General features: G+C 62.2%; 3 protein-coding genes across 5 annotated transcripts; all 3 read right to left on the reverse strand.

Annotated features, from left to right (window-relative positions):
* Positions 1-3,075: 3,075 nt before the first annotated feature.
* On the reverse strand, positions 3,076-8,030 carry Slc34a3 (solute carrier family 34 member 3). Of its 3 annotated transcripts, XM_023700467.1 has the most exons (14): positions 7,932-8,008; positions 7,149-7,275; positions 6,936-7,022; positions 6,411-6,539; positions 6,188-6,331; positions 6,000-6,111; positions 5,722-5,917; positions 5,511-5,600; positions 5,323-5,404; positions 5,077-5,244; positions 4,877-4,993; positions 4,680-4,804; positions 3,613-3,680; positions 3,228-3,410 (listed from the first exon to the last, which is right to left on the reverse strand). In XM_023700467.1, exons 2-14 carry the CDS (start codon positions 7,231-7,233, stop codon positions 3,317-3,319), a joined length of 1,497 nt encoding a protein of 498 aa, XP_023556235.1. In that variant the 5' UTR covers positions 7,234-7,275; positions 7,932-8,008; the 3' UTR covers positions 3,228-3,316. The 3 variants fall into 3 exon arrangements, with proteins under 3 accessions (XP_023556234.1, XP_023556233.1, XP_023556235.1); XM_023700466.1 differs by having other exon boundaries at positions 3,076-3,680; positions 7,149-7,210; positions 7,932-8,030; XM_023700465.1 differs by having other exon boundaries at positions 3,076-3,680; positions 7,932-8,007.
* A 1,179-nt stretch (positions 8,031-9,209) lies between these two features.
* On the reverse strand, positions 9,210-10,492 carry Rnf224 (ring finger protein 224). The gene has a single exon (XM_004640502.2). The coding sequence runs from the start codon at positions 9,775-9,777 to the stop codon at positions 9,304-9,306; it is 474 nt and encodes a 157-aa protein (XP_004640559.1). The 5' UTR covers positions 9,778-10,492; the 3' UTR covers positions 9,210-9,303.
* Positions 10,493-10,704: 212 nt separating this feature from the next.
* Cysrt1 (cysteine rich tail 1) lies at positions 10,705-15,238 on the reverse strand. The gene is made up of 2 exons (XM_023700284.1): positions 13,024-15,238; positions 10,705-12,772 (listed from the first exon to the last, which is right to left on the reverse strand). Exon 2 carries the CDS (start codon positions 12,708-12,710, stop codon positions 12,270-12,272), a length of 441 nt encoding a protein of 146 aa, XP_023556052.1. The 5' UTR covers positions 12,711-12,772; positions 13,024-15,238; the 3' UTR covers positions 10,705-12,269.
* Between the last annotated feature and the right edge of the window lie 6 nt (positions 15,239-15,244).

The raw sequence follows: 15,244 nt of genomic DNA on the forward strand, positions 1-15,244 counted from the left end.
CCTGTAGATGAACGATCTCCCTCATGGCGACGACTGCGGCAGCAGCAGAGCAGTTGAGAAGCCTATAAACGTTGAAGAGCTAGCACGCAGACTGCTACAACCGACGCTCCGCGAGTATTTATATATCAACTGTGCCCGCCTCCTCTCGCTCCGGATTGGGTTTCCAGAACGAGGCCTGAAAATACGCTCATTCTATTGGTTCCATGTCCCATCAATCTAGACGTTTAAGACCCGCCTTTCTAACGACGTCTGTTTGTTATTGGTCAGCCAGTGCTGCGGATCCTCCTATCACATTCCCGCCTCCCCCGCCCTGTGGTGCGTTACTCATTGGGTGTTTCAAATGATTGATTTACTCTCTCATTGGCTGTCTCCCGGGAGCACGCCGATAGGCTGGTACTATTGGCTGTGCGGTTTGGCGTCCTGGTAACCGCCGCAGTGCAGCGGGAGGCGCGCTCGGGTTGGGGGCGCGCGACGCGGACTTCCGGTTGTGGTTGCCGGTCGGCTAGCGGGGCCCCGCCGACAACTCTCGTGAGCCGGACCCTGCGCCTTCTCTAGGGCTTCTGCGGCGGAGCTACGCATCTCTGGGCCCGGCAGGCTCTCGTGCACCGCGGAGCCCGGGGGGAGTCCTAGGCGAAGCGGGGGGCGGGGCGCGAAGGAAAGGAACGGGTCGAGTGCGGCGATGGCGCTTGCACCCTCCCGCGCGCAGTGTTGTGGAGACGGTCGCCTTGGAGCTGCGGCTCACGACCCGCGGCTGCGTGGAGACTGCGTATCGGGCATGCCTGGCGCTTCGCGCTTTGTGCTCCAGAGGGAAAACAAGTGTGTGAAGGAAATACGGTGGAACTACACGGTCCTTCAATCGGCTTTGAAAACAGTACATTTGTGTTTTATTTTAAAATGTTGTTTTGGGGTCGGGAAGATGGCTCAGTAGAATAAGCGCTTCGCTGGCAAGCGTAAGGGCCTGAGTCCAATCCCCGGGTCCGCCAATAAAATAAAATGGAACCGGGGATTCCATTTTTTTTTTTTTTTTTTTTTTTTTTCCGGAACCGGGGATTGCCCTTGCCAGGGAAGCGCTTATTCCACTGAGCCATCTCCCCGGCCCCTTAAAATATTGTTGAAAAGAGTAAATAACATTGTGGAGTCTGCCCCTGGTGAACTATCGAGGCTAGCATTCTGGATGGACTTGTCTCTCTGCCTTGCAACCGGACTGTTAGGGGAAACACCTGCTTACATATGTATGTTCTTAAGAGAAAGAGCACCCTCTCCCCTAGCACATAATGCACAATATCGCAGGGTTAGTAGGATATGCAGTGACAGGAACATTCTCGGAAAACTTGCCAGGACAAGCAGCATCCCGTGGGGAGAGGTTAGCAGCCCGTGCCCACGTCCACTGTGGAACGGCCTAGCTTCCTCTGCTAGGGTTGGGCTCTTGCCAGGGCAGTTCCTCGCTGAGCAGGAGGCGAGTCAGCAGGTCATCGAGCTGGGCAGTCCTGGAAGATGGCGGAGGGCTCCCCCTTCCCAGACTGGCCCAGGAAGTGGGACCTGGCTCCTGTGACCACACCAACACGAGACCTATTCCTCAGAGAAGGGCTGGAGTTGGCACCGGCATGCGGGGTGCACAGGGTCCTCCTGGTGCCCGGAACAGAATGTCCTGGAGTTGGTTCTGGCCCTACCCTTCAGGGCACAACCCCACTGGAAAAGGCAACTGCTTCCCTACCGGTGCGCCACAGCTGGGAGGTCAGGGTGGCACCCCCATTTTACAGTTTATAAAACACAGTTTGCATAGCCAATCCAGTGTGAGCCTGAGCTCTCCCGTGCCAGACTGTCTTCCTGGCCCTTAACGTTGACCTCCTGAGGAAGCTGCTGACAGCCCAGGACAGTGGCGCACAGAGCTGGAGGAAGAGGCCCTCAGGACCATCCTGAAGGGGACAGGAGGATGTTGAGGGGCAGGAGGACCCGTCAAGATGTACAGCAGAGATGGCCCGGAGGGCAGGGAAGCAGCAGGAGGGGCCGTGGGAGCACTGGCACCTGCCCTGGCTCTCCAGCCTGCAGCTGTTGAGGCCTCCACAAGGCAGGCTGTGTTTACTGGTGGCCATGGTCCCAGTGGGAGGGTGTGTTACTGCCAGGCAGGGGCAGCAGGCAGACAGGCGCTGTGGCCTTAAAGGACCCTGTTTCAAGCCTTTGTGGAAAGCCTCCATTGCTCCGGAAGGAGAGGTACCCAGTGGGGCTTCCTCTCTCCAGACAGCCTCTCTGCTTGTCAGCAGATCTCCCTCCCCAGGGAGCAGCCAGGCTCCATCCCCAAAGGGCACAGGAGTTGATGCTGGCTCTGTAGTGGCCACTTGCGTGGAAAGACCAAGGTCAGGCTGTAGGAAAAGCCGCTCAGATGGCTCCCAGGACAAGGGTCACCTCCCTTAGTGACCTAGGGTGAAACCCAGGCCTAGGAAGCCTGTGAAGGTGGGGTGGTGGCAGAGGACCCAAAAGACAACCAGGCCGTTCCCAGCTGAGTGCCTGAGTTCTGGAGAGAGGTGAGCTTTTCTGGTCATGATGTGGGAGTAGGGTTGGAGTGGCAGGAGGCTCTGGGTGTCCCCGGTTTCCAGTGACCCCCGCAGCAGATGAACCTTCTGCCCTGGTCAGACCAGCACAAACCCGGACACTGCTGGGAGCAGGTGAAGGTGTCTGGGAGCCTGGTAGGCAGGCTGCACTCTTGGGGCAGGTTCCCAAAGTGAGCCCTTCCTTGGGATGAGGAGTGCCCCCTGGTGCCAAGAAGATACAGCCCCTGTGGTGTGAGGTCCTGTAGGGGCAGGACAGGACCAGACTCCTGCCCCACCCTTGCGCACCCCACCAGGCCATGCCTTTCCGAGCACCACCACTCCCAGTGGATGCGGGGGGGGGGGCATTTCAGGCATATGGCTGGCCAGGCAAAGGGGACCCCTGTCTGGGAAGCCTCTGCTGTACATGTAGGCTGATTCTCAGGCTGCAGGCAGGGAGGTCACCTGCCTCCAGCCCTTGAGCATTGTGCTGTGCCTGCAGCTCCAGAGGCTGTCCCTGGAATCCCTGTTTGGGGAGAGACCACCATTCCTAGGTAACAACCTCATTTATTTGCAAAGGGATCAAGGGCCTCAGAAGTCCTGGCGCCTGCCGGGACACATGGCAGGCCCGTTCTCCAATGTTACCACTTGCAGACCAGTGGGACTGGAATGGTGGCTGGGTGCCCACCCTTAAAACTGCTGGGAGGCCAGGACCTTGGGGGTCTCACAGCAGGGAGCCTCTTTGGTGGCTGTCTGGGGGCGTCTACAGGCCAAGCCTGGGCAGCAGTGGGTCACCAGGTGGTCCCAGGGCTCCAGAGAGCGGAGGCAGAGGGGCAGCCAGGCCCAGGAGCGCAGGCTGTGCGGCAGCCAGGATGGCCGTCGCCTCTGCAAGACATTAACCAGGATGAGGAGGAGCACCAGCCCCACCAGGGGTGCCCCAACTGCAGCCAGCACTGTGTTCCCTGCCAGAGAGAGCCCGAAGCCTGCCAGGGGCAGCAGCAGGAAGGTGAACAGCAGGTAGACAACAGCCACCCAGCGGTAGCGGGCAGTCAGATCCCCAAAGCGCTTGGCCAGTGGGATGGGCAACCTCAGGACAGGCACTATGTACCACAGCAGTATGCCAGCAAGGTTGAAGAAGAAGTGGATGAGGGCAACCTGGTGGGCAGGGAGGGCAAGGAGTCAGGAGCCTGAGTCAGGTGATGGGGGGTCACCTGGACTCTCTGCCCCTTGCCACTGCAAAAAGGGCCCCTGTCTGAAGCATGTCCTGCTTGTCCGGATCATGCTGCATGCAGCGGGGAGGGACCACTGGGAGGACAGCTTCAAGCCAGGTATGGCCAAACGCACACCACTCACCCTCAGGCACACACCTGAGACTCGGGAGCCTGGGCCAGCGCCCCTGTTGGTAACTGCCTCACTGCTGGCTAGAGGAGAAGGCCCAAGGCTACGTGCCCCGTGGGGAAGGGCAAAGCTGGAGGCTTCTGGGAGGGGCTGGGCCAAAGCCCTGAACTGGGAGGGGGAGGGGCAAGGACTCGGCGGGAGCCAGGCCAGATCTCCTGGAAGCAGCAGCCTAGCAGCCCAACGCTTTCAGGAGCTGAGTTTGTGTGGGTACCTGGGCAGGGGGAAGCTCCAGCCAGCCCAGGGTGCTTTAGAGAGAATCAGTGGCACTGTGGGCACAGGAGTGGGGCACAGAGTGTGGGCCCTCAGGGGTTGGGGCATCTTGGAAGCAGAGCCACAACCTGGCATGGCCCCAGTGCCCATCATAGGTGGGGCTTCTGTGGATGGGGGCTGGGAAGATAGGCAGCGTCCAGGTGGCCACTGTTGAATTAAAGCAGCTGGTTCAGGGGGGAGTAGAGCGGGAGGAGAGGTGCCTTGCAGATGTGGAACACAGCCCTTGGGGTCCCCTGTAGCTGGGCCAGGCCTCCAGGGGACACAGTGAGGGGCACAGGCTGGAGGGTGGAGGAACAGGGGTCCCGTAGGGGAGATTGCGGGAGACAAAGGGGCATCGGGCACAGGCATGGTTTCAGCCATGCTGAGAAGTGGCCTGGAAGGATGGAGTCTGGGGGAGGTTGGGCCTGCGCCCAGCTGAAGGCCTGTGGCTGGAACTGGAGGAGAAGCCCCAGCCACACAGGAGTAGGGCGGGGACCCAGGAGGTACCTGGACGGCAAAGAGCAGCATGTCCGCAGGGCTGGCCAGCGCAGCCAGCAGGGCTGTGGTGGTGGTGCCGATGTTGGAGCCCAGGAGCAGGGGGTATGCCCGGTCCAGGCTGATCGCCCCAACCCCTAGGTAGCGAGGGGTCAGCACAAGGCCCAAGCGGAGCCCTCTGCCGTAGGCCCATTTCTGCCCAGGCTCACCCATGAGTGGCACGATGGCTGCTGTAAAGACGCTGCTGCTCTGGAGCAGGAAGGTCATGCCAGCACCCACGAGGATGGCCAGGTAGCCACTGAGCCAGCCGCAGGGGAAAGGGAAGTCTGGGGAGGAGCCCTGGGTCATGGCTGTGTCTACCCCCCGCCCCCCGCCCGCCCTCGGCCCCAGCTCCCAGGTCTCCTCGCACCCGCGTTGATGACAGTCCTCACAGCCTGGGCCACCCAGCCACGGAGCACAGAGCTGAGCACCTTGACGATGAGCACCAGGCAGACACTCAGCACCAGAAGGGAGCCGGCCAGCAGGATACAGCCCACAGCTGGGTCCGCGAGGGTGGAGCCCACAAACAGGTGGTGGCCTGGTGGAAGGCAGGCAAGGGGGAGGTGAGCAGAGGCTGAGCATGGTGGCGGGGCTCGGCGGCAGGAAGAGGGCTCACAGGGCAGCTTGTCCTCGGCAGCTGGGCTGCCCTTCCCAGTGCAGGGGTTGAAGGCTCCACTTGCGTTGCTGTGGCCCTGGTTCTGCGGGGGCAGGGAGGACTCAGCATGGCTGGGCAGGCAGCAGAGTGGTGGGGCGGGTGGTCAGCAGATCAGAGGTCAGCGTGGGCTGGGCTCAGAGGCGCCTCACCGTCTCCCTGCTGCAGCCGCACCATTGTTTGATGAGGCTGCTGTTGGTGGCATTGCCGGTGGCACTGCTGGCTATCAGGCTGCTGTCCAGCTGGGGGTGGAGGAGCCAAGACTCAGCAGGGCCGCCGGTGCCCGCGGGTGCCAGGCCACGATGTAACCCCTCCACCCCTGTTTTCCTGGGTAGGGGCCCCACCTCCCTTTCTGGGCTTCACCTGCACAATGAGGTGTGTGAGGGGCTTTGTCAGTGCCTTGAGGATGTCAGGGGCCTGTGCACCAGGCTGCAGGTGGGCCACGCCCAGGAGCAGGGCACTCAGTCTCTGCAGCAGGGCCACAACACTCTCCAGTGGCAGCAGGACCAGCACCGTGAGCCAGTTGAAGATGCCATGCACAGCGGAGCCACTGAAGGCCCTGTGGCCACAGGGGACAGGATGTCTGATGGCCTCAGCCATGGCCAACGCCACCTTCCATCCTGTCCCCCAGCCACACTCACCTGCGAAACTCCTCCCGGTCCCCTGACTGTGCTATGGAGACCAGGGTGCTGGTGATGGATGTGCCCACGTTGACACCCATGATGATGGGGACAGACGCCTGGACAGTCAACACTATGGAGACGCCACTTCAGCTGCTGCCTGCCCAGCCTGCCTACCCGCCACTGCCTGCAGAGGGGAGGGGACTCACGCTTGGCAGCCACCATGCTGACTACAATGGAGGAGGACGTGCTGGAGCTCTGCACAAGCACTGTGACCAGCACACCGATGACCAGTCCCGCCACAGGGTTGGACAGCACCACGTTGCCCTTGAAAATGTCTCCTGCTGTTCTGCCTACACCAGGACGGAGGGCACTGAAGCTGCAGAGAGCTGGCACGCATCTCCCACCCCTGCTGTTCTTGCGCACACTTACTGCCCAGCAGCTGGAAGCCAGAGCTGAGGATGTCCAGGGAGCAGATGAAGAAGTAGAGGCTGCCCAGGAGTCCACAGGCCTTGAGGAAGCCGATGACTGCCCGGTGCATCCCGGCAGCCATGCTGAACTCTGTGGACACAAGCCAGGGCAGCGTGCTTAGCCAATCCTCCCACCCCCACCTGCTCAGCACCCTTCACCCCTTCCTTTACTTCCCCCTGGTAGAGTCCAGGAAACCCCCTTCTATGCCTTTGGAGAAGGACCCATTTTCTTCTCCTCAGTCCCCAAGACAAGGCCCAGGATGCCTGTGTCCCCAGACCCTGTTCTCTGCAGGATGGCGTGTCCACTAGGAGGGCAGAGGAGCAGGCAAGGACAGGGGGCCCCTGCATCTTAGGTGGAGGAGCAGCTGAGCAGAAGGCCACAAGTGTCCCTGGGTGGCTGCTTGGTGGACTCCCCTGGGCGTTGCACAAGTGTGGCCCTGTGCTCTCCCCCAACTCTAACCCTGACTCACTCTGTCCCCAGGCCTACCTTTCAGCTGGCCAGTGTCCTTCACCTGAGGGAGGGTCCAGGAGCCTGTGCTGTCCTCCTCTGAGACTGGGGCAGAACTGGAGGTTCCTGCAGGGGTCAGGCTGAGTAAGGCTGCTTCCAGAACCCCCTTTCAGGAGGGGGCAGCATAAGGTACCTGGGGTGCCCTCCCATCTGGGCGGTGGTGTTGGAGGTGGTGTCTGCGGAGCCTGGTACCTGCATTTCTCAGATTGCTGTCCACCAGGTCGATCATAGCCAGGGCAGGATGGGGGACCAGGCTACCAGCAAAGGAATTCAACATGGATTTCAGGCAAGGGCTAATGCAGACACTAGGCCAGATAGGCTGGGGAAGGGTGAGAGACAGCTGGTCCCCTCACACTCGTCAGTGCTGCTGAGCAGGCCAAATGGAGAACCGCTGGCCTGTGCTATCTCTCGATGCCCCTGAGGCCCAATGACCTGCCTTTCCTCTGTCCATGGCAGGTGGCTGTGGTGACCTCAGTGGCTGTCAGACAACCCCAGGCCAGTTTCAGGGGGCAGAGTCAATGGCACCCTGGCTCCCTGGCTGGCTCACTGGTCTGAGTCAGAAGAAGGCCTTTGGTGCCACTGGGCACAGAGTTTTAGAGCATAGGCTGGAAGTTCCCAGAAACTAGGGAGCCCCGAGACTCTGAGCCTCTCCTGTCCAGTGTCACTAGGGACACTCAGATGACCTGGGCAGAGACTTTGGCATCTGATGCAGATGGTGCTAGACGGGGAACGAGGCAAGGTACTCAAGGGGCTAAGGTACCCCAGACCACTGACAGCTCCCCTCCCTCTAACTCCGCTCCTAGTTTCATCTGGAACTTCCCTTTGCCCCTCAGCCTTGGTCCCGTCTGGCCCCTGGGCTCAGCTCAAGCCTGTGCAGCCCTTTTGTCCTGCCTGCCCCAGATGCTCGTGGCTCAGCATTGGGTCCCATCCAGGCCCCCACGTCCCTGGGCCCTAGCTGGTTCTGGGAGCTCCTACCTTCGTGGACGATGAGGGGTACCGTGGGGAGGAGGCAGTGGGAGCAGCCGCAGGTCAAAGATTCACTGGGTGCCCACATGACCCACTATGTCCTGAGCCCCATTAATGTTTACCCGAGTGCTAAGGCCCCCGAGGGGAACCCGCCTGGTCTCAGAGCCCCTGGGCCTTGTTACCCAAGGGCCTTGTCACCCAAGGGCGGGAGCTCTGGGCCCCGGCTCGCAGCCCCCTTTGGAGTGTGGTGTCTCCTGTGCACGCACCTCACTGCAGGCCAAGGGGCTGCCGGGCTGGACACTGGGTGCCCACGTCCCCCAGGAGGAGTCCGCGACCCAACATGGTGCGTGCTCCCCGAGCCATGAAGCGGAGGCTCTGTCCTCCCCCCATGTTCCCTGGGGACCTGCAGATCATCAGGTCCTCTCTGGCCCTGCAGATGTGTGAGGAAGCCCTTGCGCCAGGTGTGTGTGCATGGCAGGTTTCTGCAGGCAGGTGGTGAGTTCTGAGCCAGGCATAGGGCACGCTGTCCCTGGCTGCTGCAGAGAGGTTTGGGGAGGGCCGGGCTCATTTTCAGGGGCATGGGGGACTTTGCCCAGGCGAGCAGGAAGGCTGGCGTCCACTCAGCGCATTCTCTTCCCTGCCCCCTTGCAGGGGGCACTCTGGGGGGGGGGGCTGCCGGGTAATGGCTCCTTTGCTGTAGCAGCCCAGAACTGGGAGGATGGCTGCCTCAGCCTCTGCACCCTTCTGGGGGTCTGTGTCAAGGATATACAGGAGCTCTGCGACCTCAGGTGAGTCCCCTCCCTCTCTGGGGTCAGAGCTGGCCCCCACAATGCTGTCTCTGCTGCCTGCCCTAGCCCCTAGCATGGTGCTCTCCTAGAACAGCACCAGACACGTGACAAGCCCAGAGAATTAACCTTGTGGAGTGGGGTGAAATTCAGTTTGTGTGTAGGTCAGGGAATAAGGAAGCGGCCCTGCCTCACTCCTGGCTCTCTCCCTGGGAGAGGGGCCCTTGCCCTGGCCCTGCCACTCAGGACCAGCTGTGGTCTGGCCCTGCACTTTGGCCTGTGCCCACGTGCTGGGACTGGCCACCACAGCAGCCACATCTAAGCTGCGCCCGTGCCTAGCTTTCAGGTCACTGACAGAAGGGTCCCAGCCAGGCACACAGTCAGACCACTGGGGTGGTTTAGTCACCAGCCTCTTACACAGTCTCTGACACCTGCTGTGGCCTGCAGGTGTCCGTGGTGGGGTTGGCAGCACTGTGAGAAGCCACTTGGGGCTGCACCCAGATGGTGAGCTGCTGAGGGCTCTAGGTGGACGTGTGTGGCTATGATTCCCAGTGGCAAATCCTGGGCAGCAGTCTTCCTGCAAGGGTGGTCAGGCCTCAGGCCTCGGGGCTGCTGGGGAGTCCCCAGCACAAACTGCCACAACCACAGCAGCAACAGTGTTGAGGCCGGGGGAAGCGGGGCTGGCTGCCCAGGGTGGGGTAGAGCCCAGCCGGCTGCTGTGTGACTGCAGCCTCGACCTTGAGGGGTGCAGGGACCCGGGGATCTGCTCTTGCTGGCTCCCGCTCAGCCTTGACAGCCAGGAAGGCAGCCAGGTCTAGGTCCAGCATGGCCACCCCTCCACGTGGCGTGGGTGTGCTCTGGCGGCACTGTGGGCAGGGGATCCAGCGCTGCTCGTGGGCCAGAGCGTCCAGCTGTCGCACACATGCCTGGCAGAAGGTGTGGCCGCAGTAGAGGCGGCGGGGCAGGTGCCCACTGAGGTCGTAGGCTGAGCAGCAGATGATGCAGTCGTTCCGCCAAGCTGCGGGGGCCGCCCCCTCCTCCAGGGCACAGGACCCCTCAGATTGCAACATCCTGGGCAGGAAGGTGGTTGGGGACAGTGGCCCAGGTCACAGCCCACATTCCCTACCACTGCAACATGCAGCATGGGTGGGTGCTGGCCCGGAAGTCCAGGAACCAGGCCATGGGCTGTAGACAACTGCGCATTTGGGGGGCAGCTGAGGGCGAAAAGACACAGGTCTGGGCAATGTCCTGATGGCCGGCCGTGACTCCCTTACCACCCACAGCCTCCTGCTAGTGCTGCCCCCTCCACCCAGCCAGCCGGAGCCGCAGCTGCTCTTACCTGCATCTGTTCCTCTGGGCAGTTATGCCCAGCCAGAAGGTGGCCGGAACAGGGGGCAGGGCCCCGGGGCACCCTGGAGCTCCTGCTCTGGGCTCGCATTACTGCCCGCATAGGCCAGGCAACAGGAGGTAGGTGGCGGCTGGGCTGCGGAGTGGGCTCCCCTTTCAGCCACAAAGCACTGCAACTGGATCTCTTACCACAGCTCCCAAGCAGGAGATAAGGTGACCCCTCCCCCTGAGCTTGCTGCCACCAGACCCCCTCCCCCAGGCCTCCCTGTGCCTGGCCTTCCTGCTCTGCCCTAAAGCTTCCTTCTGTCAAGCTAGGTGGGTGGCAGTTCATGTTGCCATCCCAGTTACTCAGAAGGCTGAGAAGATCTCAATTTTGAGCCCAGCTTAGGCAATTTAGGAGAACCTGTCTCAAAAAACTGGCCTGAAGGGGTTGTGGAAGCTCACACCTATAACCCAGACACGGAAGGTCAAGGCCAAAGGGTCATCACAACCCGGAGGTCAGCCTGAGCTGCACTGCGAGGTCAAGGCCTGTCTGAACCACATAAGTGAGACCCCCTCCCAAGTAAGTCTGGGCTATCGCCCGGTGGCAGAGCACTTGCCTAGCGGTGGGAAGGCCCTGGCTTCAATTTCCATAGCTTCAAGGAAAAGTAAAAGGTTCCCTTTCCTTCCATGTCCACTCCATCACACTCTTCCTGTCTTGGCTGGTAGTGCCCATCCTGCAGCCCTAGGGCACGTAAGCTCCTCCAGGATACCTTCCTGCCCCACTGGCACAGGGCCCAGCCCCTGCTCCTCTGCAGCAGGCCTCATCTTTGTCCCGGTGGCAGGGCTCTGGCGTCCTCACCAGGGCTGTGGTGTTCCCATCCTGGCCCCAGATGGCGCTCACGTACTGTGCGTGGCATCTCAATTCCCTCACAAGGGCCATCCCAGTGGGCAGTGGGCTAGAATTCTCGGATGTGCAGCCAGGGTGCCCCCTGCTCTGGTCATGGGCAGAGCAGACTTGGGAGAGCCAGGGGATGGGGACGGGCTGGCAGGGGCCTCTCAAACCCTCCACAGCCCCACAGGAAGATGAGGGTAGAGTGGTCATGCATATGCACCCCCCCACAGCACACCCCAGTTGGCCTGCAGGACTGGTCAGACAGGTTCATGTCTCAGGCTGGGCAGGGTGGCCCCAAGAGCCCGGTCAGGAGTCCAGCAATGACTTGCCTGCCCCGCACCCTGGACCTCCACCTGTTACACAGCCCTTCCCTGCCTTGTGGCCAGGCACGATGTGTCAGGGGACAGCTAGCCACAGGAGGACCCGTCTGTCCTGTAAGGCCAGCTCTGCTCCCACCTCCACACAGTGCTGTGTCTACCCTGCTCTGGAAATGCCAGCTCCCCACACACTCCCTGCCCTGGCATCCCAGAGCAGCTCAGCACGTGTCCGATGGCCTTACCAGATACTCTCAGACACTTGGGCTCCTCTTCCAGCCCCTTCCTGGTCTGGCCTTCAAGGCCTGATCCAGGCCCTTCCTCCAGGAAGCCAGCCCAGAGGAAAGCAGCCGAAAAATGTCTGACCAAGGCTGGGAGATGACTCAGTGGGCCAGGCTCATCCTGTTCCACTCCCTGAAACCTGTGTCACCAGCCCCACTGGCACCATCCTGCCAACCTGCTGGAGGCCTCTTGAGGGGCTCCTGGGTGTCATGTGTGGCATCCCCTGCTATATGCCATGGGGATCAGCCCCAGGGCTTGCCATCCACTGTCCCAGCCTTGGCCCATGCGTGTAGTCTTGACTGGGGTGGTGGACTGTCTCCCATCCCCTCACCACCCCCAGACAAACCTGAGACCTGTCGGGCAGGTTAAGTGGAGATGTCACTAAGCAGGGGCTTGCTGGTGCCTGAGAGGTCCAGTGAAGCTGGGGACAGTGTGTGTGTGTGTGTGCACGCATGGATACATGTGTGCTTGGGGGCAGATACAGCTGACTGGTCCAGGACACCCTCCCAAAGGGCCCAGCCAAAAGAACCAGTCGCTGGTACAAAGCTCACCCTGCTTTATTGCCTGGGCCCTGCAGCCAGGGTTATGGCCAGTGCCCATGACTGCTCCAAAGGGCCAGCAGCCTGTCACATGGACAGTGTCCTTGTCCAGGGCAGGAAGTTGCCAGATTCTGTGACAATGGTTGCCTCTAATGTCCAGCACCACCTTGGCCACAAGCAGAGGCCAGTGCCCCACAATGGGTGGGCTAGAGAATCACACAGCAGCAGCTGTGACAGCGGCAGAATGGCGGGCAGTGGCAACACGAACAGCAGGGACAGCAGCAGCAGTGGTGAGCAATGTCGTCACCGCGACCCATGGGTGGCCGGCCAGCATAGGTCAGTCCTGCTGGGCGCTGCCCACTGCCATAGGGATTGCAGGGCTGCTCCCAGGACTGCTGGCTCTGACTGGGCACAGCCCCCTTGGCCCCCTTGGCCCCCTTGGCCCCCTTGGGCACATCAGCCTCAATAGGCTGCAGGATGCGGGTTGGCCCTGGGGTGCAGGTCACTGTGGGCGGAAGCTGAGTCTCCGGGAACGAAGATGAGGAGGAAACTTCCTCTAAGTGCTGCCCCAGGTTGGGCCGCAGTTGAGCCCGGGGGATGCTGATGTGGGTATATGGGTTCTTGACGATCATCTCGTGGGGATCCATGCCAGGCTGTGGGGCAGGCAGACACAGACACTGTCTCAAGGGCAGGGCCGCTGTCCAAGAGTCTGCAAGAGAGCACCCACCCAGGAGGAGCCCCCTTGGGGCGCTGGAACCCAGCACCAAGAGAGCACAGGGTGTGCAGGCCCATGTGCCAGTGCGACTCCAGGCATAAGCCAGAGCCAGTGTCTCCAGCTGACACCCCTGGTGTCCAGGCACTGCCTCTAGGGCAGATCTGGGGATGCAGTGGGGGCTGGGAGATGCAGCTGTATGGTGAGGGAAGTGCAGGGGGACCTCCTGTCCCTAGGCCGGGACTCACCTGCAGTGGCGGCAGCAGCAGCAGCGTCTGTCCTCCCAGTGCCTGTGTGTGGAGCGAGCAGCTGCCTTTTCCCTCCTAGGGAAGGGTGTGGTTCTGGGGCGGGACTCAAGGCTGGGGTTGCAGCCCCTGGAGCACAGTAGCGGTCCCACCCCTGGTCCTCAGGTGGGCGGCAGCCACAGCTGCCAAGCAGCTCACTCAGTGACCACGAATCCAGGCCGTGGCTCAACAAGGAGGCCTTGGGTCATGGACCCAGGAAGGAAGTGGGTCTAGGCCCAGATTCCACGGGCCCTGCTCACCCTCACTCCCGAAAGGCCCAGGCAGGGGCAGGGCTCCTCCCTGACCCGGCCTCACCACCACCACTACCAAGGCTAGGGTGCTGGGGATATCACTTTTCTTTCTTTTGGGGGGAGGCATTACTTTTGTAAGTAATAAATAATGATCGATACACCTTCGTGGATAAATCTCATTGATTCCAGAGTTGGTCACAAGCGCTCCAGTCACAAGTGACCTTTTTCGGGAAGAGGGGCTAGGGGAACGCTCCCGGCCCTGCGCCCCATCTTTGCAGGCCAAGCCCCTCCCGGGGTCGCTGTGGAGTGACAACGGTGCAAACACCACGCCGAGCCTGACACTCGTGGGGGTCCCCTGCGCAACAGCGACCGGCATTCCTCGCATGCTGGGAAGCCCCAGGAAGGCGGAACCAAACTGTATGCGGCCGCAGCCAGCGTGACCGGGACGGCCTGCGTGTAGCTGGCTAGAGCGACCCTGATACACGCTCCTGAGACCTGTCCCCGGGGTACAGCGGGCCTTCAGACCGCCGCCGGCGTAGGGGACCAGGACTTACTGCGCAGGCGCAGGAAGCACCGCCCCCGCCGTGCAAGTCCCACCCCTGGCCCTCGCTGAGAGGCGGAGCCGGCGCAAGCGCGAGCGAGGCGGCCGCGTTCCGGGGAACTTTATTCCCCAGAAGCCTCCGCGCTGCGTTTCAGGGTTTCCCAAAGACCCGGTTTGGACACCCGGTTCCGATCGGCGGGGCGGGGCTTGTCCCTGAGGCGGGGCCTCGGGCAAGGGGCGGGGCCTAAGGCCAGTTCCCTCCCAGCGGGGCAGGAGGGCCAGTTAGGGTTAGGGTTAGTGAGCAGAGGACCCGGTGGGCTCCGGACCTCCTCCGCCGCCTTCCCCGCTGGTGGCCCCTGTCGTGCCCGCCGCCCCTCCCGAGGCGCTCTTGCTCAGGGACATCCCACACACCTGCCCTCGCTGAATCAGCCCAGATGCCGCCTGGGTTCCCACGGTGCCACCCAGCCGGGCCCTGTTTAGCTCCCCAGGAACGCAGTGTAAAGGACAGAGGGGCTGCGGCCTTAAGGGGCGCTAGGGTGCCCAGTTCCGTGCAGGGTCCAGTGCAGGCAGGGGGGTGGCCACATGCCACGGTAGCCTGGCAGGGCAAGAGATGACACTCTGGAGGCCCCCCTAGCCTGCAGTCGCCAGTTTGACCTCGTTCCCCTGCTCCCTCGTAGGCGCCCACAGGCAGGGGTGTAGCTAGGCCAGAGAGGCCAGGAGGAGGGAGCAGAAAAGAATGGGGCTCCCCACCGGTGGGTCAGGTTAGCACACGGCATGACGTGACAGGGCGCGCGTGCTTTCCCGACGGGATGCCAGGGCAGCCCTGCCCAAGCAGGTGACTATCGTCGGCAGGCAGGCCTCCGCCCAGCACGTGGCCTGCCAAACACTCCAACCTTCCGCGTGCCCGTGCTCCCCCACCCACCTTCCTGGGGTCCTCAGCCCCGGCCCATGCTCTGGCACATCTCTCGACCGCCCATTCTCATCTCTCGGAGTAGGCGGGTCCTGGGCACAGCGGGGAGCAGAGGACTCAGGCACCCACAGAGCCCCTGGGGGTAGCAAAGCAGGTGCGGGGAGGGGGACACTCGCAGGTCCCCCTTCCACGTGGTCATTGTGGGGTCTCGAAATGTAAGGAGAAAGGATTTCCCTAACAGTTGGGTGGAGGTGCTGATCAGAATCCAACGTCAACCTGGCCGGGCTCAGGAGGGGGGGGGACGGGGCGCTGCGGGGGTCCTGAGCCTCTCCAAGCAAGAGGGAGACCAGGCGGTGGGAGCCGGGCCCTGAGCGGACCCAGGGGCGGTGAGAGGCTGGCCCCGCCCCGCGGACCCCGAGCGGGTCCCCAGACAGGGGGTGGCGCTGCGGGCGCGGGCGGGCGCCGCGCGCACTGCGGTCCCCG

This window comes from Octodon degus, unplaced genomic scaffold (genome assembly GCF_000260255.1).
Source record: "Octodon degus isolate 3935 unplaced genomic scaffold, OctDeg1.0 scaffold00123, whole genome shotgun sequence".
Taxonomy (NCBI): domain Eukaryota; kingdom Metazoa; phylum Chordata; class Mammalia; order Rodentia; family Octodontidae; genus Octodon; species Octodon degus.